Source organism: Wyeomyia smithii, chromosome 2 (assembly GCF_029784165.1).
Source record: "Wyeomyia smithii strain HCP4-BCI-WySm-NY-G18 chromosome 2, ASM2978416v1, whole genome shotgun sequence".
Classification (NCBI taxonomy): Eukaryota; Metazoa; Arthropoda; class Insecta; order Diptera; family Culicidae; genus Wyeomyia; species Wyeomyia smithii.
In genome coordinates, this window is record NC_073695.1 from 49480980 (window position 1) to 49506675 (window position 25696).

At 36.9% G+C, this 25696-nt stretch overlaps 1 protein-coding gene across 4 annotated transcripts in view; it reads right to left on the minus strand.

Annotated features, from left to right (window-relative positions):
• Positions 1–25696, minus strand: part of LOC129721416 (protein grainyhead) — a 425349-nt gene that overhangs the window by 93473 nt on the left and 306180 nt on the right. For all 4 annotated transcript variants that reach the window (XM_055673955.1, XM_055673953.1, XM_055673957.1 and 1 more), the window contains exon 4: positions 23249–23420. In XM_055673955.1, coding sequence (XP_055529930.1) covers positions 23249–23420 — 172 coding nt within the window. The remainder of the gene's footprint in view (positions 1–23248; positions 23421–25696) is intronic.

The following is a 25696-nucleotide window of genomic DNA, read 5'->3' on the forward strand; positions in this document are numbered from 1 at the left end:
TCTGTTAGCAAAAGTGTTCAAAAGTAGTGCTGTTTTAATCGTATTTCTCACTTAAAATACAAATACCTAGGTAATACTATTATTTTTTTTAGCTGAAATTCAACATTTTTAATTGCTCTAAAATACGTTCTTTGACACCAACTCTCTATCAGCTTTAGTCTTTGAGAAATTTCAAATTTAATGCAGCACGTTTGGTGGAGAACCTGAATCAACAGAAAACTGGCAATCAAACCATCAAACATGCTGCATTAATAATTGAAATTTCTCGAAACCCAAAGCAGTTTGAGAGTTTGGTCAAAGAACGAACCTTCAACTTTAGTGAAAAAAGAACAATAATTTTACTACGTTTTTTAGTGAGAAAACAATAAAATACGTTTAAAACAGTACTACTTTTGAACATTTTTCTTACAGAACGTTATTTTTTACATTTATTCAGACATAGAGAGCTGTATCTAGTAGAAAATTTCCTCAGCTTTCAATTGAAACCAAAAGAATTACTTTAATTGGTATACACTAATTAGCATACAATAATTAACTTTTTAGCATGAAACAAAAATAGGCTTAACAATCGTCTACCAAGCGATTGATTTCCTTGTTTCTCGATGAGTACAATGAAGTTCTATTAAGCTCTTAATCTGCATATTTTAAACTTTTCATGAGCTTTTTGTAGTGCTAAAATATACTTCAGTATACACTGGTCGTTTCTTAAAAAATTACTAGTTTTTCACAGCATATAAAGAGTTTAAAAAAATAAACTTGACTTATTGAAAGTGAAGCTGGAAATGCTAAAAGCAAGCTTTTCACCAACTTGAAGAATGTTTTACATGAATTTTTTTTATTACGTAACTTTTTAACTAGATTTTAAATGTAAAATATAGGTAAGTGAAAGTAGTCCAAAAATTTAGTTAGTTCAATGGTTTCCAGAATTAGTTTTTAGAAACTTGCTTGTAAAAATGGGACAGATTGAATCACATATGTTCTCAATTATGCTAATTTCGAATTTGTTTTAATTTGTAGGAAACTTCAGTGCTTATCATAAGCAAGAAAAACTCTAATTTGGTAGTACTAATTTCAGAGAAAAAACACTTTTAGTTTTTGTTTGAATTCATATTTTTTCTTCAAAAACTCAGTAAGTTTTCTGAGGACGTATCATATTTTTCGACCGTTTGAAAAAGACAGTTCAGATTGATTTCTGTGAAACAAGAACGTGAATGTGCTTAACTAGACAGAGCTTTTCCGTTCACAGAGCTTTATTGAGCTGCCGAAGACTAGATTTATTTAATACCAATTTTTCAAAGCAGAAACTGCGAACTCAAATCAATCAGTATTGTCAATGTAGAATATAATTTTCAATCCTAACTCAATTTCTAGAAAAGTGTAAAATAAGGTAATGTATCATGATCATGATTGGAACAATTTAGACTATTTTCATGGTACATGAATCCAGCCAAATTATATCAGGTTTATTTGAATCCAAGTATTTTGAGGTAGACAGTTTAATTGCCTAAAAACTATTCTTAACATTTCAAAATAGGCACTCTCAAGGAAAAAAGTTTTTCTAACAAAAGCTTCTCCAGAAATTGTACCTGCGTGAAATCCAACATTATATACAGCACAGGCAAAGTGAAGCGGTCCAGATCTCTACTTTTGGATACCCTCAGGGCCCGAGGAATACAGCCCTATGTGCCAGTTCGTGATATCCTCGCTCAGCGAAACTTGCCATACATGCTACTTGTTTATAGCTATTTGAAGAGCATCAAGATGCCCATTTAACAGCGAAACGAATCTCGGATAAAAAAAAAACCATGTTAGTTTTAGTAATAGATTTAGTTTCAGCTCGTAGTCGGCAGCAAGGATAAAAAATTTGCCTTTAGATTATAAGATATTTTAGACCATAAGGCATTAGATTGAATTGGCTCCGTAAAACATTAATTTGTATTGTGCCGTGTCAAATAAATGTTGTGTGAAAAAAAAGTGAAGCGGTGATGTCTCGGAAGTAAGCTGTTGCGAGTATGATACAAAACAAGCCTTCGCATTCCACCAATAATTTCAAGTTTAAAGCAAATATTTCGCACATGAAGTGTTCCTACATGATTTTCGGAAGTTATAGAAGCATTTTACTAAAAAATATATTGTATATTTTGAATATTTGATTCAGTTATCACTGCTTGAAAACTAGCCATAACAGCAATCGTAAGAGTGAAGTGTGTGCAAATGGCTCATTTTTTAAAACTATTTCACTAATAGTATTAATAAAAAAAAATAACAATGAAACTTTCTGAACAACACCAGGAGAAGTTGTTTGATAATACCGGTAATCATTTGAAATAACTTTTCATTAGATAGTGGAGCAATCTCGCATATGAACAGTTGTTCCGATCATCGTAAATTTTCGGACTGTTCCGATCATGATATAACAGACTATATAGAAAAAAAAAAACTTTCATACAGCACTAGTTTCAGTGTTTGAAAATAATATGAACATTATAATTTGGCAGTTTGAAAAATAATAAAATTAAAGAATAAGTTTTGAAATGGAGTATTCGAGTGAGTTCTAATATTGGCCTAAATTTTTTAGTTGTCTTACGTTTATTCAACAAATTATTAGGGCAAAAATTATTAATATGAGAAGTGTCTGGAACAGAATGCGAAATCTGTTAGTTTTCAAGTCGTTTCGTATGCTTTGTATTCCTAGCAAATCAAAAGTGCAGCAAACTATTCAAACTGCAATATTGAATTATGAATCAAAAGTCATATTGAAACGAATGAACAAATATCAATAAATAATCATTTTCCCACATATTTTTCAACAGAAGGTATAAAAAGATTTGAATAAATGTTGTCTAGTTCGTGCAGTGCAACTCTCTTAAAAAATTGTTTGTTACACGGGTTGGTCCAGTCAGTATTTATAGAATTTGAGCAGTATCTTTTACTTAGTAATTCCTGAGCACTTTGTTGTTGTTACGTTTAGCGCATTATTGAATTTAATATCAAACAACAAGGACAACAAAAAGTTCAAATAAATAGAAATTTGACTATTTAAGTGTCCGTTTTAGGGATTTAGGGACACGCCATTACCAGGGAAATTTAAAATTTGTAGAAAGTTCAAACAAATGCAGTAAAACTAAATATTCTATAGCCACATGTGAGAAGTAAAATACGCGTGAAAAAGTTATTATATTGTGTGAACATTGTTTTGATTTTTTTGGGTTAAGCAAAATCTCGTCTCGAGGCATAATCAGTGTTCAAAAACTGGTGTTCATTTAAATTTAGTTTTTTCCCATCAAAAAATGATCATCACCCTCAATATAACCTCCAAACGATAAGCATTATTATTTATGACACTATATTTCTTGTTTTCCAGTTACTAACGAATGTTCGAGTTGTGTTTAAAAGTCAGACAAAAGCACTACAAAATAGACCCCCCGCGTCAAGCGGCGGCCTCAGGAGTGCATCCAGAAGGAAACAAAAAACACAAATCCTGCCCGTTCGGGTGGTGCCTTTCGAGACAAAGCTCATCGGCGAATCACTTTCGATTAACTTGTCACCGTCACCGATCGGCTCGTATCAGATTACTGACTTTTACACAACCACACCAGGCGAACTCCGCACCGATCTGCGTGCTGCTATCTGGCTTCTTCTTCTACCACGCTTTATTCTTCTTCCTTTGTTTTTCTCCAACTCAGACGAATCAGATATTGATTTTCACAAAACTTTGCACTGTCGTCGTCAATCTCGCATCAACAAACAACAACATCAACAACACCGCGCGATGTCATCCCGGCAATAATTTCTGCATACACGACGATTTGTTCTTCTCCGGCTTCCTCGCCGCGTCCTCCTCGAAAAACCACAAGCACTGTCAGCAACGCACGTCTCCAGCCAACCGATCGAGCCGAGACGAGATTTCCAGTTTGGTCACAAAAAGCGTTTGCATGATTTAGTAAGCAGCACTGCGCGATCGTTCTCCCGAAAAGTGGCTTCTGTGCAGCAAAGCAGCAGGATAAAGCCGATGATCACCTTCGCGATCGTACGAAACAATGAGCAGGCGGATGGGCGCACGCGCATCCACCCGGCTAGGCACTCACCGAAAGAGCTGATACACTATCTATCGGCGCACTGAGAAACCTGCACTCACCACTCACTCCGCGCAAGAGTGCGAAGATCGGTGATGAGACCGAACAATAAACGCGTTGCTATATCGCAAACGCACGCGCGAGCACACGGTTACTCACGGCGATCGGCTTCGCTCCGCGCGCACACACAGCATTCAACACTCTGAAGCACGAAACACACCGATCTCGATTCATCAACGTCTTATGACAGACTAAATCAACTCAATGTAATCAAAGTACAATAAAGTTGGGTAAAGGTAAAGTTACAAAAACGAAGCGAGCACAACAAAAAAATAACACAACATATTATACACCGCCGTGCTCACTTCGCCTATCCTTTTCTTCGGCTTCTTCGTCGGCCTTCGCGCTTCTGCCTTTCTGCGTCGCTTTTCTCTTCTACACCACCTGAGGGCTCACACCTCTCCTCTCTCGCTCATCCTCTCGAGGTGTTCTACGCGCTACCTGCGCGTCCGTCGTCGTCGTCGTTTATGTTGCTGCCATACGCATAGACGTACGGCACTAAAGATGATACGACGCGTTTACACACTGTTGCTATGTTGCTCTATAAAATCGTCTTCCCCTTTTACTAAACATCACCCCACAGAGCTATCAGAAGGCTTCTTCCGGTGAGTGAGCAGTCCAACAATACCCGTTTCACTCCGAAGAAAGGCAGAGGGTAAAACAGTTCCCATTAGGCAACGACAGCAGTGACAATAAACCCGCACGTAAGGTCCAGCTACCGCCCGACGATGACCACTGGACGAGACGCACATTTAGTGCGACGCATAGAGGCGCGTAGACAAATTTGCTGTTTGCATTTCCTTCGAAAAGTGTCTCACACAAGCAGTGTTTGTCGGTCCGGGGGATGGTGTCCTCCATGCTTGATGTCGGGTACACGACGATGACACTGTCGAACCCAAAGACGAGGCGTCATTAAACAACTAACAAGGCCGTGAGTCATAAAACGGATTCTGCTCTGCGACAACGGCGGCAGCCAGCTTGCCAGACTAGTGCAGGATGGGTTTATGACGAGCAAAGAAGCGCTAGTAAAAATATTAGCACTTAATTCGGAGCTGCGCATCGGAAAGTTTACGAGTTCACGGGAAACTATGTGACATGATGATGACGACGATGGGCTCACGGGCATATCGCAAGGGGTCGATCTTGCAGGCCGGGCGGCAGCAGTGCGCGGACCGTTTCGGGGAAATTGTTCTACACGTGTAGTTGCACGGTGTGATCGACGACGGCGCGGTTCGTCCAGGTTGGATTCAAGGTCTCTCTTTATGGGCTTTCACGAATGGGCAAAAATTATTTGGAAGATTTGTATGATATGAGCTTTTTTTTTCTTGCTGAGTTCGTCATTGATTATATTTTTCTTGTGGTGGTAACACCAAATTTAAAAAAAAATAGTTGAATTGGTTTTCACCCGTGCCTAGTTCAAACTGCATATTGATTTTTTGGCTTCTACAGTAGTTATTGTCGATATTGATTAATCCTAATATTTATTCCTGAAAAGTAACTTTTTGAAAAGGAGTACCTATTCAGAAATTGACTAATTTATTGTAGAAAAAAATCATAGCTTAGGTTTGTTAAATATGTTTTATCCAAGCTTTTGTGTCATGGATTCATGTTTATCTGTGGATAATTCAGATTTATTGTTTGCACGATCTTTTTTACGCGGTTTTTTTTCAAATAACACGATTTTTCCTTACACGCTTTTATTAAGACGTAACGTATCCCCCCGTGCAAAAAAAAAAATTAGGCACTCGATTCTTATTTCGCACGGTCTCATTTTACATGGAATTTGTTTTACACGCTTTTTTAAGTAGAATTACGTTTTACGGCAACATATCTGAGGGTACAAAAAAAAAACCCGAATACATTGAGAGCATCACGAAAATTGTCCACTTTCAAATGTTTAAAACTCAGTCAGTTTCCAACAGACTTCTTTGATTATTATGGTTATCAATTGGAAAATGAGCAATGCGTCCACCAAAATGCCAAAAATAGTGATTTTGTAATGCTAGTTATTGTACTGTTGAAAAATGTGAAGGCTTGTTGAACGCATGTTTCGACCAATCAGAGCTAAAACAAGGCCTTCTTCCCCACCACAGTCGACGCTGAAATATACAAATAATTTGACTTTCTGTTGTTGTTGTTTACTCGCTCTGGTCCACAAAGACACACTTATCGGAAGTTTAACTCTCAGTAGTCACGTATAAACCGATTACAGTAGTAAGAGGGCGGTTGACTTTGACTGAAAACTAGTTCGATCTGCAGCCGGTAGAGTAGTAGCATATTTTAGTCTGGACATGTTAGTTATTTGGTCCGGATCTGTCGCATCGCGTTTGCTTTCAACCATTTGGCCACTGCTAATAGCTGTAAGGGACGCACTCCCCGTGCAAAAAAGGATGTGTACCTAATCGCTTCAAATTTTTTTTTTCGTAAATTTCTGAAATGCACATACATTTAATTGCATAGAATCTAATTGTGTGATTTTGTTTCGCAAATTTCCAATTTTTTATAGTCCAAAAATTGTTCAAAGTTTTAGAGATTTTTGGGTTTTTTTTCAACGTACGAAGCAATTTTTTTTTTCAAACAACGAAGCGAAAATCGAAAACGGAGAAGTATTTTATATTTGAAATTGCTTGGGACCTTCATACATGCAAGTTTGTTGGAAATAATGCGTGAAATCTACATTAAGTTTTTTATTCTATTTTTTCACAGTAAATTGAAAAAGAAGTTTTAACTCTGAAGATGTTTTTGCCTTTCTCCTAGAAAGGTATAGCAATCACTGGAAAAACCGAAGGTATAAAAGTGGTCCCAATGGCCGAATGTCATATACCACTCGACTTCTTTCGACGAACTGAACATTTTCTGTATGTATGTATGTATGTGTGTATGTGTGTGTGTGTGTGTGTGTGTGTGCAACTTTTTTTTCTCACTCACTTTTCTCAGAGATGGCTGGACTGATTTTCATAAAATTAATTGCAAATGAAAGGTCTAGTTGCACCAAAGGTTGCTATTGAATTTCATTGTAATCGGATTTTTAGTTTAGAGGTTACGTATCAAAATGTAAAAATCACGAAACATCAATATCTCAGAAACCACACAACCGATTTCAATAAAACTGGTTTCAAATGATTGGGCTGTCCCCAGAACTTAACTTAACTTTTGAATTTCGTTATGATTGAACATATGGTTCAAAAGTTATGTAAAGAAAAGTTATCCTGAGGTTGTTTAAACTCACTCATTTTTCTCAGTGATGGCTGAACCGATTTTAACAAAATTAGTGTCAAATGAAAGGTCTAGTTGCCCCATAGGTTGCTATTGAATTTCATTGCAATCGGATTGTAACTGTGTCCGTTGTTCATAAAAATGTGAAATCACATAATGAAAGTAAACATATTGACTTTCTCCTAACGATCACTGGCTAATTAAAAGGTAGAAAAATGATTGAAATGGACGAATGTCATATACTACTCAACTCAGTTCGACGAATCGAGCATTTTCTGCATATATGCATGTATAGGTGTATATGTTTGTGTGTGGGTGTGTACGTGTGTATGTGCACCTTTCTTTCGCACTCACTGCTCTCAGAGATGGTCTAACCGATTCTTTCTATCTTGGTGTCAAATGAAGGGTCTATTTTCAACAGCCTAAAAAATGTATAACTGCATATTTCGTAATTAGCAAGGCAAGAAAATTCAGCATTGCTTCAAGAACATGTTTGTGGCCTTGAGAATGGTCAATTGTAGTTTGTACTTGGCAGGAGGAAAAACCAATTCTTTTTGAGCTAGTGTATTTCGTAGTAGCCTTAGCTTCGGACCCAGCGTACTTGTCTAGCTCGCATGGTAACAGCAATAGAACTTGGCAACTTGGCTGTTGACGGATGAACTAATGGAATTCGCGTGTAACGTTCGTCTTTATACCTAAAAAGTAGGAGGGTGGTATTCAAGACACGACCGCATGACGTTGACTACCGTATTCTTATAAAAAAAAAAAAATATTCCATTAAAGCAAATAGTAGAGGGAATTGCAACGCTTCTTTTACAAAACTTCTGTAACAAAATTTCGAGGCACCAAAAGTTACCAGTTGCCGATTATTCTCGTTTACTGGTTAGTCCGTCCAGAATTCCAGCCATTTTAGTATTTTGCAGTAGCCATTTATTACAAACAGCCACCAGCATAACGGGTGAAACCGGCACGATATGACCGGTACTATTTTGTCTTTCCTCCTTTCAGCTGCTAACACCTAGCGCTGTCATGAAATTAACATCAACACAAACATGCATTTTTGCAAGGTTTTTTCCGCTAGCAGCAGCATTTGGTAAAACAGAAAATTCAACTAACCGCTTCTATTATAAAACTGCGAGGCACCAAAAGGTACCAGTTGCCGATTATTCTCGTTTACTGGTAGTCCGTCCAGAATTTCAGCCATTTTAGTATTTTGCAGTAGCTATTTATAACTAACAGCCACCAGCATCACGGGTGAAACCGGCACGAAATGACCGGTACTATTTTGTTTTTCCTCCTTTTAGCTGCTAACACCGAGCGTCCGTATGTACCCGGTACGGTTTAATAATGAAACTGATGGGGTGAAATGTTCGAACGTTACGTTTTTATACCAAGGCTTCGTCAGATAATTAGAAAAAAGGAGGGGCTACATAGATGATGGAATGGTAGAGACAAATGTTTCTTGAAAGCTGCGCCGGCCGCTGTCGTAATATTAACACCAACACAAACATGCATTTTTGCAAGGTTTTTTCCGCTAGCAGCAGCATTTGGTAAAACAGAAAATTCAATTAGCCGCTTCTGTACCAAAATTTCGAGGCACCAAAAGGTGCCAGTTGCCGATTATAGTTTCCTGGTTAGTCCGTCCAGAATTCCAGCCATTTAAGTGTTTTGCTGTAGCCATTTACTACTAAAGCCACCAGCATAACGGGTGAAACCGGCACGAGATGACCGGTACTATTTTGTATTTCCTACTTTCAGCTGTTATCACCTAGCATCCGCATGTCACTGGTGCGGTTTTGGAATCAGAATTATGGGGCGCCGGCCGCTGTCGTAATATTAACACCAACAAAAAAATGCATATTTGCAAGGTTTTTTCCGCTAGCAGCAGCATAAACATCGGAAACAGAAAGTGACAACAACAATAACAACAAAGTCAATCGATTGTATCCGTTAGTGTCGACTGTGCTTGGGAAGAGAGGTAGTGATTGGCTGCGCGGTATGATTTAGACAATCGATATTAATTACCAATTTTTCAATAGTGTATCTCAAACAATAGTTTGTTTTTGTTACATAAATTAAACCGTAAAAGAATTTCTGATCGATTGATGCCAAAACCTCGAAAACCTGATTATAGATGACTGCAAAATAAGCGCTCAAAACCTGACCACTTTTCTCTGGTTTTCCCTGGTTGAATTACTAGATTTTCAAATTCAGGGGCCTAACTTCGATATAGACGTTAGTCAACGTCAAAACGCACAGTGCAACTAAATCTTTTTTTACTTTCTTCCATAATACCGTGTGCGTGGCGTCGCCCACTTGTCGTGTTAGCTCTCTCCTCAGGTATTTAAGTAGATTGCACGGATTTATATACGTTCCTACCGCCTGGGTGGTGAACGTAGAACAAGACGCAAAGCCAGTCCTAAGGTTGCTAACGTAACGATCAGTAGTCGTAAATTATGCAGGTTGGTACAGTAGTATCTATCGATATGGCGGCTGCCATGTACCTTGCTTGGAATTGGCGGGGAACGCTGATATAGATCATAGAATGAGAATCTTCCTGTAAGTGGCAATTCGCAATGACGAGAAACTGAACAAGCTTCTTTCCAGTGTCACTGATTGCCCAGGAAAATGTTCTTCCAAATATAAATCCAAGTTTTCCGGACTTCGAAGAAAATAGGAACAAAGGCATTATTCGATTGGTTCCCAGCATTGTAAAAGATTAACCTAACCGTCCTTTTAGGGACGAACACTTGCTTTCAATTTAAGCAGTTAATGAGTTTTTCATATCTCAGTACTATACGGACGTGAGTTTACTATCAAAAGTAAAAATCAACGCAAAAAAGCATCGTGAATACCAACCTATAAGGCACAATAATAAACTATGCAGTCTGCGGTCAAAGTTTATCAACTTCTCGTACGGACGTGTCTGGATTTTTTTTTTTTTTTTTTTAAGGGGGGATTTGTTAGTAGCTTAAGTATTTATGATAAATATTAGTAAATAATGAGTATGTGTGTCCAATCACAAATGGTGACTTCTCAACACTGTTAGAAATTTGTAATTTTAATTGTTAGGATTTGTTTGCTTTCGCAATTAGGACTTATCATTCGTAGGGATTTAAACCTACTTGTCAGAAAAGGGGAAGTAAACTTACAACTAACTTAATTGCTAACTTATTGGCTATAAAGAGAGCTTATCGTAGCAATTGAGGATTGCAACGATTTGACGAAAATTGTCAATAATTTTATTTGACATAGCTTCTAATGGTTCAACACCAGTAAGTCTATGTAATTCGAGTGTACCAAACCAAGGAGGACGCTTCAAAATCATTTTCAGAATTTTATTCTGAATTTTTTGGAGCGTTTTCTTCCTTGTTGAACAGCAACTTGACCAGATCGGTACAGCATAAAGCATTGCTGGTCTAAAAATTTGTTTGTAAATCAAAAGTTTGTTCTTTAAACAAAGTTTAGAATTCCTGTTAATGAGAGGATATAAACATCTCGTATATTTGATGCACTTGGCTTGTATACTCTCAATGTGCTCTTTGAAAATAAGTTTTTTATCATAAATTAGTCCCAAGTACTTAACCTTGTCGGACCAACTTAAAATAACCCCATTCATCTTGACAACGTGATTATTGTTTGGCTTGAGGAAAGAAGCCCTAGGCTTATGCGGAAAAATTATCATTTGAGTTTTAGAAGCATTGGGAGAGATTTTCCACTTTTGCAAGTAGGAAGAAAAAATATCTAAACTTTTCTGCAATCGACTGCATATGACACGAAGACTTTTTCCTTTTACGGAAATGCTTGTGTCATCGCAGAACAATGACTTTGTGCATCCTGGAGGCAAATCAGGAAGATCTGAAGTGAATATGTTGTACAGGACTGGACCCAAGACTGAACCTTGAGGTACACCTGCTCTGACAGGAAATCTATCAGATTTTGAATTCTGATAGACAACCTGCAGAGTTCGATCAGTAAGATAATTTTTTAAAATTTTGATTAGGAACATTGGAAAATTAAAAGTTTGCAATTTCGCAATCAAACCTTTATGCCAAACACTGTCGAATGCTTTTTCTATGTCTAAAAGAGCAGCTCCAGTGGAATAACCTTCAGATTTGTTAGCTCGTATCATATTAGTAACTCTGAGCAATTGATGAGTTGTGGAATGCCCATGGCGAAATCCAAACTGTTCATTTGCAAAAATTGAATTTTCGTTGATGTGTGACATCATTCTGTTAAGAATAATTCTCTCAAACAGTTTACTTATTGAAGAAAGTGATGGAAACTGATTGGTCGATAACTTGAAACTTCAGCTGGGTTCTTATCCGGTTTTAAAATGGGAGTATTTTTTGCATTTTTCCATAATTTGGGAAAATATGCAATTTTGAAGCAGCAATTGGAAATTTTCACTAAAAATTCCATTGTGCTCTCAGGGAGATGTTTGATTAGTATATTAAAGATTCCATCGTCACCAGGTGCTTTCATATTTTTGAAATTTTTAATAATTGATTTAATCTCAATCAAGTTAGTTTCAATTATTTCTGCAGGTAAAAAATTCTGGGAAGAAATTAAATCAAATTGACGTGTGACTTCATTTTCAATTGGACTCACAAAATTCAAATTTGAGTTATGAACACTCTCAAACTGCTGAGCAAGTCTTTGAGCCTTTTGTTCATTGGATACAAGAAAACGTTCACCATCTTTTAAAACTGGAATAGGCTTTGATGGTTTCTTAAGAATCTTCGACAGCTTCCAAAATGGTTTTGAATATGGTTTCAATTTTTCAACTTTAGTCTCAAAATTTTGATTTCTCAGAAGAGTAAATCTATGTTTAATCTCTTTCTGTAAATCTTTATAAATAGTTTTAAAAACAGGGTCACGAGTACGTTGATATTGACGTCTGCGGACATTTTTCAAACGAATTAGAAGTTGAAGATTTTCGTCAATTATTGGTGAATCAAATTTCACTTGAGCCTTTGGAACAGAATAATTCCTGGCATCAACAATCGCACATTTTATTGCTTCCAAAGCGGAATCAATATTCACTTCGTTTTGCAAATCAAGCTCATTATTGAAATTTCTCTCAATATGAGTTTTGTATCTTTCCCAATTAGCCTTGTTATAATTAAAAACAGAGCTCATAGGGTTTAAAACTGATTCATGTGATAAAGAAAAAGTTATTGGAAGATGGTCAGAATCAAAGTCAGCATGTGTGATCAAATCACTACATACATGACTTTGATCTGTTAGCACCAAATCAATTGTTGAAGGGTTTCTTACAGAAGAAAAGCATGTAGGACTATTCGGAGACAAAATAGAATAGTATCCTGAAGAACAATCATTGAATAAAATTTTGCCATTGGAATTACTTTGAGAATTATTCCATGAACGATGTTTAGCGTTAAAATCGTCGATTATGAAAAATTTCGAACGATTTCTGGTGAGTTTTTGTAAATCACCTTTAAAATAATTTTTGAGCTCGCGTGTGCATTGAAATGGTAAATATGCTGCGGCAATAAATAAAATCCCAAGTTCAGTTTGAACTTCAATTCCCAAAGTTTCAATAACTTACGTCTCAAGATGGGGAAGAGCACGATGTTTGATTCGGCGATGAATAACAATTGCAACTCCACCGCCGGAACCCTGAATCCTATCATATCTATGAACCACGTAATTGGGATCATATTTTAATTTTATGTTAGGTTTCAAAAATGTTTCAGTAATAATTGCAATATGCACATTATTTACTGTTAAAAAATTAAAAAGCTCATTCTCATTGGCCTTCAATGAGCGAGCATTCCAATTTAATATTTTTATTGTTTTATTTAAAATCATTGCTAAATTTTAAATTAGAAACAATTTTAATAGTAAAATTTGTGCCTATTTGAATGGCTTCAAACATTGATTTTGCCTGCAACATGGCGTTCATAAGATCGAACATTGCCTGTTGCAAAAAAGAAAGTTTACCTGCCGTAATAGGCCCCAGGCAGTTGACATTAGAAAAAATATTTTCGGCAGCAATATTAGCTGGAGTAATAGGTGTACAATTATTTTCTAGCGTGTTTTGCTTACCCATATTAACGGTCATTTTCGAACTACCAACACTAGGCGGTATAATGTTCGAACTACCTGTAACCTGTGCATAAGTTAAACGGGTATGCAAAGGAGTAGGTAAACTATGCGTCACTGGTACGCTTGGAGAATTTTGTTTTGAAGTTGGTTTTAATTGAGAAATTGAATTTTGTTTACCTTGCCTTGCCTTAAGAATTGCTAAACGGACTGGGCATTGATAAAAATTTGACATATGGTTGCCGTTACAATTCGCACAGCGAAAATTTTTACTCTCTTTCACAGGACATGTGTCCTTTTTGTGAGAAGAGTCTCCACAATTAAGACATTTTTGGTCCATGTTACAGAATTTGGAACCATGGCCATAACGTTGGCAAGTACGGCATTGGGTGATATGCTTTTCACCTCCGCCATACTTCCTATAAATTTCCCACTCTACACGCACATTATACAAAGCATGTGCTTTTTCAAAAAATTTTAAGTTGTTAACCTCATTGCGGTTAAAATGAATTAAATAATTAACAAGGGAAATTCCAGTTCTCTGACTGTTTTCGCCTCGTTTTTGTTTCATTAGAATTACTTGGGTAGGGGCTATGCCAAGTAATTCTGTTAAAGTAAGTTTGATCTCATCAACGGTTTGATCGTTGGTGAGACCTTTCAAGACAACCTTGAACGGCTTGGCGTTCTTGGTGTCATATGTAAAAAATTTGTACATCTTGTCAGTTAAATACTGAACAAGACGATCACGACCCTTTACTGAGTCGGCTAATAAGCGACATTCACCTCTACGGCCAATTTGATAGGTAACTTTAACGTCAGAAACAAACGTTGAAAGTTCCTTTTTGAATATATTAAATTCAGAAGAAATGGTTACCACAATAGGTGGAACTTTCTCCTTTTTTAAAGATTTTATATTTTGTATAGTTTCATTATTGGTAACTTCCATTTCACCAGCTTCATGCTCAAGCAAAATATCAAAAGGATTGTCACTACAGACACTCGAAGTGTCAGAAAGAGATGCCTCTCTTTTCCTCCCCGCAGCGATGCGAGGTTTCTTTTTCCGTCCAGCCATTTCAGGTGATACGAAAAAAGTTAAAACAAATGTTAAATTCAAAAGTTGGTAGTCTTGAGAAAGACTGATGGGAAATAACTTTCAGGTAGTCTTTAAAAGACACACTGACAAAACACAAATTTTGAAGCTATAGGCAGTCAAAGACCAGTCCACAAGCAACCGAAAAACTTCGGATCTGTAGGACAGTTCAAGACGCACTGGACGTGTCTGGATGCAAATAGAATGAAACCTACAACAACAATATCGCACGCTTAGCCTTGAGGCTAATAGCGGTCTCGATCAAGATTAGTTGAGAGAATTCGTTATCGATATTGTTTTTTGGCACATTTTGCATGTGTAGGATAAGATACACCGTGGCCCAGTGCTGAGTCGAGAAAATTTCCAGCTCGAAAAGATCCTTGACTCGATCGGGAATCGAACCCGATATCACAACCGTGGGGGAGAGCTAGCCGACCGACATCGCTAACTACAGGGGACCACTGAATAAAACCTATTTTTTATAGATTGCCAACCAGAGAGCTCATTAATAATATAAAAGCGTTTATTCGCTTTATCAGCTACATTGTTCAACAATTTCGAGTTTCACAAATCAAAATCCATGTGTACTGTTCAATAAAGAGTTGCTTGATTTGTACAAATAATACTACAAGAACCGAAATATTAGAAGCTTTAGTTGAATACATAAACTTTATTATTACTGTTAATAATAGAATCGATGTAGGCGAACTAGAATTTATATTAAATTTGAGTTTTTAATTGTTTTACAATATTTGATGTAATATTTACAAACAAGGATAAATAAACCATATTTTACAAAAAAATTAAAGGAGACTTTATGACTCATAAAGAAACACTTTCAACAAAGCATCTGTTAATACCAGCCCAACAAACAATTGGGTTATAACACAGCTTATTAAGCAGTAGTTCAGCCGAAATCCGTTTAGGAGCAGTTTCACAAGCTATAAATCAACGAAATTGTTTTCCAGGAAGCGTGCGTATTGTAAGTCAGTTATGCGGTCGTGTCTTGGATACAACTTCCTGCTATTTTTTTTTTCAACAAAGAAGTTAACACTGAGGACAATAGAACTGCGTTTGATCAAAACATTATGCTCTCTGAAAATCAAGTCAGTAAATGCTCAACGTGAAGTTTTAGTAACTGCGTCTGTAATTGCTATTAGAGTAATGCAGCTCTAAGAACGTAAACATTTGTGGTTTAAATAGGGTTGGTTCAAAATTCTACGCATTCAAAGTAGAAATACATCAACATCGGTGCTCACTTAAGCTCGGTTTGAGATAGTGGATTGGATTGAGATTTCGTAAGTAATTCTATTAGTAAAAAAATTTCACAAAATGATCTACTTTCGAGCATAATTTTTTTTTACGATTGCCATCATGCCTTGCAGTGATAATGGAATCAAATATTTGAAAAATACAGCATATTTTCCAGTAGATTACTTCTGTATCATTTAAGTGTCAAGTGTGAACACTTCTTGTGCGAAATATTCGCTTCGAAGTTAAAATTATTGGTGGAATACGGACGCCTGCTTTTTATCATGATCGGAACAGCTTACTTCTGAGACTTCACTGCTTCACTTTGCCTGTGCTTGATATAATGATGAATTCCAGGTAGTTTTTGTTAGACAAACATTTTTTCTTTGAGAGTGCCCATCTTGAAAAAGTTGTAGGCAATTAAATTGTCTACTTAAAAAAATACTTAACCCTCTAATGCCTAATGCCACCTTCAGACGGGCTTCAGTCAAACCTTTACAGAGCTTCAACAAATAATTAAATAATGTTTATAAAGATTTATAGTGATTTTACCGAGATCCGTCTAAAAATAACTTGGGCACTAGAGGGTTAAATTCAAATGGATCTGGAATAAAATGGCTGGTCCGATTATAATACATTTTTTGTTTCGAACATTATACAAATTCTATGATAAGGGGAAACGATATATTTCAATAAATTTACGTCGGATTTGCTATAAATTATTTTTTCTGTAAACTAGACAGATGGATTGTTTCGACAAAAGTAATTTTTTATGATTTTATTTGAGATTGATATGACATGAAAATCTATGAACCATGAAAATAGTCTAAATTGTTCCGATCATACATCACCTCATACACGGGAAATAACAAAGTCTATTTAAGGTGAAACCTCATTAAATCCAAAAATGGCCGACTTCGAGTCACCATTTCGAATTTTCAAAAGCACAAGACTCGGAATACTTATTGCGTTCCCTATAAAAATTCTGTTTTATGTTTGCTTCACCACAGCAATCAGATATCAAGAGTAGCCTTTACATCAGGATATTCCATTGTAAATACTGTGTGATTCCATTAAAACATCGATTTCTTTCCAAGCATCTTGAGTTAGTTCAAATACTCATTTCAAAGCAAATTGAAAACATTTGGTCGAAAATTTTCGATCGGATTTGCCCACGATCATAAAAATTATTGTGTGTGATTGTGAGATGTTTTTCAATACACAAACCAAACCAAAAACAAAAATCATAAACAAAATTCCAGCACTGCATCGGTCGCATTTTTACACCCAATTTGTAACATTGCAATCCCACCGCGTCGTCCTTTCGCTTACAATGTGTGTACACATTTTTTTTCTCTGGAAATCAAATGACTGCGTGTCGGTAGCCATTTAATTGCCTTCCAACCGTGCGAAGCACGCAAAAAAAAAACGGCTCTACTTTTCACCCACACCATGTACGGGCAAACCGTCCGACAAACAAGGCTGCCAAAGATTGCCTTAATTATGAAACCCATATACCTCCCGCATTTGGACCTGCCCAAGTAAAAGCCAAAAGAAAAAAAAATCCCTTCGCTAATTAAAGGCTCGTGTTGTGTATCCTTTCACCGTCGTAGGTACGTACGTTCCTGTCGTTGTCGTCGTTATGCTTTCGCTTTTGCATCGCTTTTCGATGCCGGCAACAAGCGGGCCTTCTCCGCAAACGATCGATAAATTATGAAATCGAAATCAGTGCACCCCGCGTCTCACTGTTTGCAAACATTTGCGAACATCCATAAAGGACCTCAGTTCAGTTGTTCACCTATCAATCGAAAAATTAGCGTTCGTAACAATTAGTGTCTCCCTACAATCTACTCAGTGCGGAGTATTTATGGTTGCAATTTGGTTTGCTGACAGATGGACAGAATCGAATGGTACTTGAATAGAAGCACAAAGCGTATGAATAAATATTTTAACTTCGATTGTTATTCAATAAGCCGCTCTGAAAGGAAAGGTCTTCGGGATCGGGTATCGGTTGCAGTGCAACAGATTGCCGATTTGGTTTTGCCTGACTCGCCTTTCCAACCCATTACAACTTTCTTCCCCGGCTGGATTCATTCTCTCGGTTTGTATAAGAAGCGGTTTCATCGTTGCTGCTGTTGTTGTTGTTGTTATTATTATGTCGTAGAGCAGCTATTGATGTGATAATGGCACGGATGACTGTCGAGTGAAAACAGACTCGCAGGGGTTGCAATTTCAATAATGAAGTAAGTCACAGCAAAGAAGGGTAATTCGAGCGCTTCGGCTTTTGCTTCAAAAGTGACGCAACGGCCGTTCGTTGTCTGGGTGATGGCTATCTTGATAGTTTTGTTTTTTTTTTGTGGCAATGTTCGGTTGATTAACCACCGATACCGATACACGCATTCACTACCTAGCGGTAGTGGGTGGCATAATGTGCGATGTGTCTCGCCAGTTGCGGTGATTTGCTGGTAAAAGAGCTGTGAAGGCGGGAAACGACGAACCCCTTTACGGGTGCTACGTTGCTGATCTCAATTTTCAAGTGAACACGCGAGAACTAAATAAACTATTATTGATTCAATAATCTACTAATAAAGGGTTTGTTTGTTGCACACTAACTAGTATCTTAAGTAGTTGTTTCTAAAAACTGTCCCATATCTAATTACCGTTCATCGTCTGCTGATTCCATACGCACGACGTAAAGAGCGCGACAAACGCGTAATATCAAGCCCTGAGACCATTGTAACTCTTGAATTTCAGCAATCTGAGTCTAAATGGACCTAACAGTGTGTCGCTCCACGGTAGATCAAAATGTCGTGATTACGCGATAAAATCGTACGCACCTTTGATCCGCGCAGGTCTTACCGGGGCACGCACTCCCGGGGGCAGCCGTGGGCCACCTTGTTCGAGTGTTCAATCGCCAGCTACATGCTGTATAACAGCTGAAATCTAGTTTGTATGGGAAAAAGATTTATTTTTAGAGCTTGTTAGCGGCATAGACTTTACGGTTGTCTGCTCATTTTACGAGCTCCAGTTAAGCACGTTTAGTAGCTGTCCAGTAGTGAGGCATGTCGGCAGGGCGGCGCACGGCGATTCTAACCGTTTGCCCATGCGTGTGTGACTGACCACTCAGCGGCTACTTCGACGCACGTTCGGTAAGGAAATGGCATGAGATTTCCAAGCCTCTAGCGGTGACCCTGACCAGGGATAAACGCGGAATCGGTTTGAGCGTTCTATGTTCTTTTTTTTTGGGAAGGGGAAATGCGTGAGTGTTTTCTGCGTCGTAAAAGGATTGTATTTTACGTCTGTCGGAACGGCTCAATTTTCGTCGGTAGTGTCATAAAAGCTGCAAGCGAATAGTTCCCACTAACGGCTTTAGAGATTTATACCGGGATTCTGGCTCGAATGGATTGTAATCTGATTTGATACGACATGTTCATTATGGTGTCGTAAGAGGGCGGTTTAAATTATGGGAGATAAAATAATTGGCTGCTGAAGTGATTGGTCATTGGGGTTCATGCTTGAAAATTTACTGCAAAATTCTTAGTACCGCAATTATAATAATTGAACAATTGTATCTAAAAGAATTTTTATCGAAGACCTTTTTACTGTAACATGGAACCGAAATCAGGAGAAGACTCAAGTTGCATTTTGCTTCAACGTTTCGAAGCAAATAAAAACAAAAAACGATGTAATAGAAACAAAAAAAAAAACGAAATGGGAAGATAATAATGTCTTCAATATATATTTTGAAATGGAGTTTGATGAAAGACTAAATTCAAATGGTTCTACCTTAAATAACCTCGTAATACAAATAAATGAAATGAAATGAAAAATGGTTGATCAACTAGCCAACGAAAGTATAAAATCTTTTTAAAGTGAGGCGTTTCACATGTGATAAGAAGTATGTTAATCATACAAATAACACATAATTACACACATTACATAATTCTAATTCAAATAGAAAAAAAAAGGATTATACTCAAAGAGCATTTCCTTGCCAAATTATCTAAAAATACGTATTTTTTTCGGGTAGCCAAATTTTTCAGGTTCAAAAGTAACTTTCCAAAAGGGCGTAAATATGTCTGCATAGGTTTGGTTATAAAGAAAATCTGTATGAGAATGTATTGTAGGGAATCAATAATGCTTTACAAAAATGCTTGACTAAAACAAATTATAAATAATAATCAATAAATTTTGATTTACAAAAAAGGGTTCGTTTTTTTTGGAAATCAAAAATTTTTAACAAAACTTTTGAAAAAGTCCAGGATAAAGAAATTAAAGATATATTTTTCAATTGAAAGTTATCTATATTGTACATTTTTTTCTGGAAGGACAAAATTAGTAACTATTGTCATCAGTATCATGTCAAATTTTTAAAAATGACCATATACATTTTGTTTAGTAGTCCAAAAATTCATCTGTGCAAAATTTTGGCTTAATCTTACATGGTATAGGGGTGCCTCAAAGCGCTCAAAGTTGTGATTTTTCGATCCTAGAAAATCTTCCAAGGGGGAAGTGCAGGAAATTGCGAAAATCGATTTTTTTTTTCGATGCCAAATGTCTTAAAAATCTTGATAAAAAATTTTTGATCGATAATCGACCATCTGGGAATTAGCCGTTTTTGGGGCAACTGAAGGTTTAATATGGCCTCTAAAATGACTAACAACTCGTCCCAAACCAGATGTAAATTATTTAAATGTTCAATAGGTATCTCAAATTCAATTTTCATTAGGGTGGTTCATATATTTTTTTACTAGGGTGATTACAAATACAAATAAAATTTAATTTGAGATGTTTTAGTAGGAAAAATGCTAATATTCATTTGGATATTTGACATCCTATCCTTGAAGTACCACAAAGATGGACCAACTAGTGTTCCGTAAGGGTGGTGGCAACAACGAAAACTATTAAATTTTATGATATTTAATGAAAAAGAGAATTTTAACCCTCCGTTACACGCACTGTTATGTTTTGTACGAAACCCTGCCATTTTCCATTTAATAAATATTGCTAGTCATGGAACGAGTAACGCAACGTTAATTACATAAGTTTACTACTATAATGGCTTTTTCCTATTCAATAACAATAAATTTCATTTTAATTGTTTATGGAACCACCCTAGTAAAAAAAATGAACCACCCTGAAGAAAATCAAGTTTGAGATACCAAATGAACATTAAAATAGTTTACATCTGATTTGAAAAGAACTGTGAGTCATTTTAGAAGCCCGTTTTAAAATATTCCATATTAGGTCTTTGGTTGCTCAGAAAACGGCTCAGTCCTAGAAGGTCGATTTTCGGTCAAATTTTTTTTGGAGATTAAACCAGATCTCGACGTTTTAGGCATTTTTGAGACATTTGGCATTGAAAAAATAATTTCGAATTTCCTAATCTCCTGTAGAAGTTCGAAAAATCACAATTTTGAGCGCTTTGAGGCTCCTCTAAATTATGTCCGATCAAGCTTAAATTTTGCACAGATAATTTTTTTGGGCCAATGAACAAAATGTACATGCTCGGTTTTTTAAATTCGATGATGAATTTTTTTTCATACAAGCATTGCCACCCTAGTGTCTATGGATCAACTTTTTGTTTCTTATTTCTCCATGATCGGACAACCATCAATATTTAGCTAATCTTTTGTAGTTTTCATAAAAATAAAAAGATTTTTCGACAATTAACTCTTTCAGAATTAATTTTTATTTTTTTCATTTTTTTTGCATAAATTTTTTTTTGTGTGTATTTTTTTCGAAAAGACAAAATTACTGTCTACAATCTTGCTGAAAAACAATAAAATCATTTTGGCTTTAAAAATATATATTAGGGTGGGGAATCGTTATATGGAAGAAACGAACCAATTTGAAATTTGAATAGATTACACTGGTCGTTAAAAGCGAACAAAGTGTTGCCCTAAAGCTTAAAGTTGAAAAGTTATAATTTTTCATTTTTTTCAGTTTGAGCTCTAGGGCAAAACCTGTGTTTAATGTGTTTACCAGTTATCATCCAATGAAACTTTAATGTATTTTAGAATTAACAGTTACACTTGACAGGTTTGACCTAGAGTGCGAACTGAAAATAAATGAAAGATTATAGCATTTTAACCGTTTATGTGAATTTTTGTGCCCTTGGCCAGCTCGGAAGTGCGTAAAGGCCTCAGGCAAAAATGAAACAAATTGAGGGAATAAAATATGAGTCGGAATTTCATCTAAGTGTACGGCTATAATGTGGTCCCCGTGGTTCTGTGGTTAGCGATGTCGGTGGGCTAGCTCTCCCACACGGTTGTGATATCGGGTTCGATTCCCGATCAGGTCGAGGATCTTTTCGAGCTGAAAATTTTCTCGACTCAGCACTGGGGCACGGTGTATCGTTGTACTTATCCTACAACATGCAAAATGTGCCGAAACAATCTCGATAAGGAATTCTCCCAACTAACCTAGTTGATCGAGACCGCATTAGCCCCCCAGGCTAGCGTGCGATATTGTTTGTTGTACGGCTATAATAAAAGAGACAATATTGAAATAAAAATCCTTGCGTGATATCAAAACAAAACTAAGAAAAAGTAAGGTACCCAATAACGGGTTAAATGAAATTAACGATGTTTGTTCTATGTTGACTTTACATAAATTATATGTTTCGTTTCAATTAAATTAATATTTTCATTCATGTTTGTTTCAAGTGCCAAATTTAAATGCAAGCATAGGTTCTGTCATGAACAGAAAAAACGAAATGAAAGTCCTGAAAAAATATTATCAAAAAGAATTTCCTCCCTATTATTACTCAATTTGCTCATCTTTCTCATCGAAAATTTCCATCAATTTGCAGTTTGCTGACTAATATTCCCACGACGACGATAACATTCGGTGCCACTTATACGGGCCAAAAAGGATGGACGAGAGCAGACAGTCCCTTTTCCGGTAGGTTAAAATTCGACATTCAAAGTGAAGTTCGATGGTCTGCTAATGAAAAATGCAAAACGCTAATAATTATACCAGCAAACATTAACGGGACAACGCAATAAATCGTGCGGAAAACGTGATAACAATGACTGTAGACTGGGACCCAAAAAGTAATGGAAACTCTTTCAAACACAAATGCAACCGCCCTAAATCATCTCGGAGTGAGTTAAGTGTTGTCTCATCAGTTGCCAAACTAAAGTTACATTCAGTTCTCTTCATACAGTAATGAGCAGCGGCAATCGTTCCCAGAGCGGAGCACAGTAATAAATTGTCCATATTCTCATCAACAATGTTATACCGATTGCCAAGAGTTGTTGTTGTGGTTCAGGTATACAGATCTGATTCCCCATTCAGGTGTAGACCAGGTGCCTCTATCGGTTCGGTTTAGTGAATGGTGAGTGCATGCGGCACTGAGAGCGAGTGAGGGAGCCGCGAAACGAAGCGAAACGAAACGAACAGAAACAAAAGCAGCCTGAGAGATAGCAAAGCAAGGCACGGGAGAGGGAAAACAAATATATATCGTGTATATTGCGCTTACCTTTTGACTTCGTGAATTTTTCGGCTCTTTACGTAGATCTTCGGGCTCACGTTTGACATTTATCGTCTGCGATGATGGGTGTGAACCAAGCAGTATGCCTTGTATATCATTTTGCGATAGGCCTGAAACATCCAGAGGCGTGGTTTGGCCGTTAATTTTCGCGGTGGGGTTGCTGTGTGCGAGAGAGTGAGAGAAGGGAAGAAAAGAAACAGAGATGGCAAACATTAGTAAAGAGTGCTCTCGGTACTCACAGTAGTCATAAATTGTGCACATACGGTCTTGGTCGGTGTGGATGTTACTTGCTTTTTTTTGCTTCGATTTGTTGTTTATACATTTGGACTCAGCGTTTCATTAAGCGAAATGTTAACGAATCGCGCGAGCGAGACGGAAAGCAAGTGCGAAATCATTTTACGCCGATACTTGAGTCGCTTACTCCAGTTTCGTTCCTTTATTTCACTTTATTTATCGGTTCACTTTGGCTTGGTGCTTTTATTGTAACATAATTAAAGTATATAATATTTTATAAATTTTATTGCCATTATTAAATACACTTTGGCTTTAAACTGCAAATGTGACGCTGCAATAAAGTTTTAATGATGTTTCTCGCTTTGGTTTTCTGCCCGGTGGACAATCGTGTGTACTAATCGTCACTTAGTGTTATCTGGATCAGAGGGGCAGATTGATTCCCCGTTCACCGCTTCATCGCTCCTTCCCGCTGGTTAAACCGAACACATAAACCAGCTGGAGGGTTTAACCTTTTTTCGCATTTTCTCCACACCTACTGCGTGCGGAGACGGGGATCCAATGATTGCTCCTTAATGAAATCACTCTTCGAAGAGCATCGAGGCTACAAATTAACATAAATTCTTGATAACCCGCTCCATGAATCGATACCGAGGAAGGCTCGTTAAAAATTTCCAATCTTTATTGAACTTCTTTAATTTCAGTTTTCGGCCCGCAGCGACAAATAAAACTGCCACCAGAGTCATAAATTTCCTCCGGGGGCCCCCAAAATCAAACAAAACAAAACAAAAAGAAACCGATCTCATTCAAACACGACTCTACTTGGGTTCCTTTGAGATAAAGCACAGAAAAGAGAGAAAAAAAAATCAACGCAAATAAGGTGTTATAAAATTTACGACCCGCGCTGCGTGCTCTTGTTTCGCTGTGTGCCGTTTGTTTGATGTTTGACAAATTTGGTGATATCCCCTACAGGGGATAGGTTCGGCGCGCGCACACACACTTTTACGAGCGATAATTATTTTTAAACTACACAGTCGGAAGCCGTTTTTCGAACGATGTGCTCTAGGCTTCCTCTATTGACTTGTCCAAAAGCTGCCAGTATTGGCACAAATTGGTTCTATTCATTGGCTACTTTATGTTAATCTGTGCTCTACTTGGAAACTGTTTTCAGGTTGAATGAAATTAATGGGCAACAGGCGTAACAAATGAAATCCAGATCTATAACAGTCCGTTTTTTTTTTCTTCAAATTAAAAGCCCTTTTCATGATAAAATAAAATTTTGTTTCGATTTACAGTCTGTCGCTTCAAACGCTCAAGCATAAATTAATTTCGCTGGTGCACAATTAATTAGTGCTGTTTCGATAACAACTATTACCCCTCTTCTATGTTAAATTCTAATTAGATTAGCATTGTCCAAACTAAATAGCTTCTCAGCTGCAAACTCAAGAATTTATGTTTGGTTCAACGGAAATCGAATTTTATATTTGTATGACGACCTTATTTAGTATTTAAACCACTTTGTCATTTTGGCAAGCTGAAATTAACTGTGAAGATAATTACGAAAAATGCAACATCGTAGAGTTCTTTCAACGCATTGATTCATTTTACTTTCAAGATAAAATAACCAACCAATTTTAGAAGTTTAATTTATTTAAAAATAATCATAATTTGTTTGAAGAGATTATGTTGTACCGATTTCAACAAATTTGACCACACTTTATACAGAAATGTGACAAATTTTTAAAAGTTCTTGAAAATTTGCAAATCGTACTTGTTCAAGTTAGGACAACAAAAAATTGTATTACCTCTGGGCGTTTCCATGCCAAATAACTTAAAGTCGAATATTGACCAGTTTTGACTTGAATGGCTATATAAAAGCCCGCATCTACTTGAATCAGTTAATTCACTTGAAAATGGCCACTAGGACGGTCATAACTAAGCAGCAGCGGCTACACGCAAAAGTTGGATGGTGCGAAACCAGTACAAAATTGTGCGTTTTTAGCGCAATTGTTGATGTAATTCGGAACCAGTACAATCATTGCGTGTTGGGCATAACGCAATTAATGCTCTATGGTTTCTTAAATGTATTTGGCAGCTCCGAACTACTACACCTAAACAGTTTCAACTGGTATCAAGCAGCATTGCAAAGCGAGCGAGAAGCAAAACCATTCTCCTCGTTTCTGCTTGAGGACAAGACATATGCTA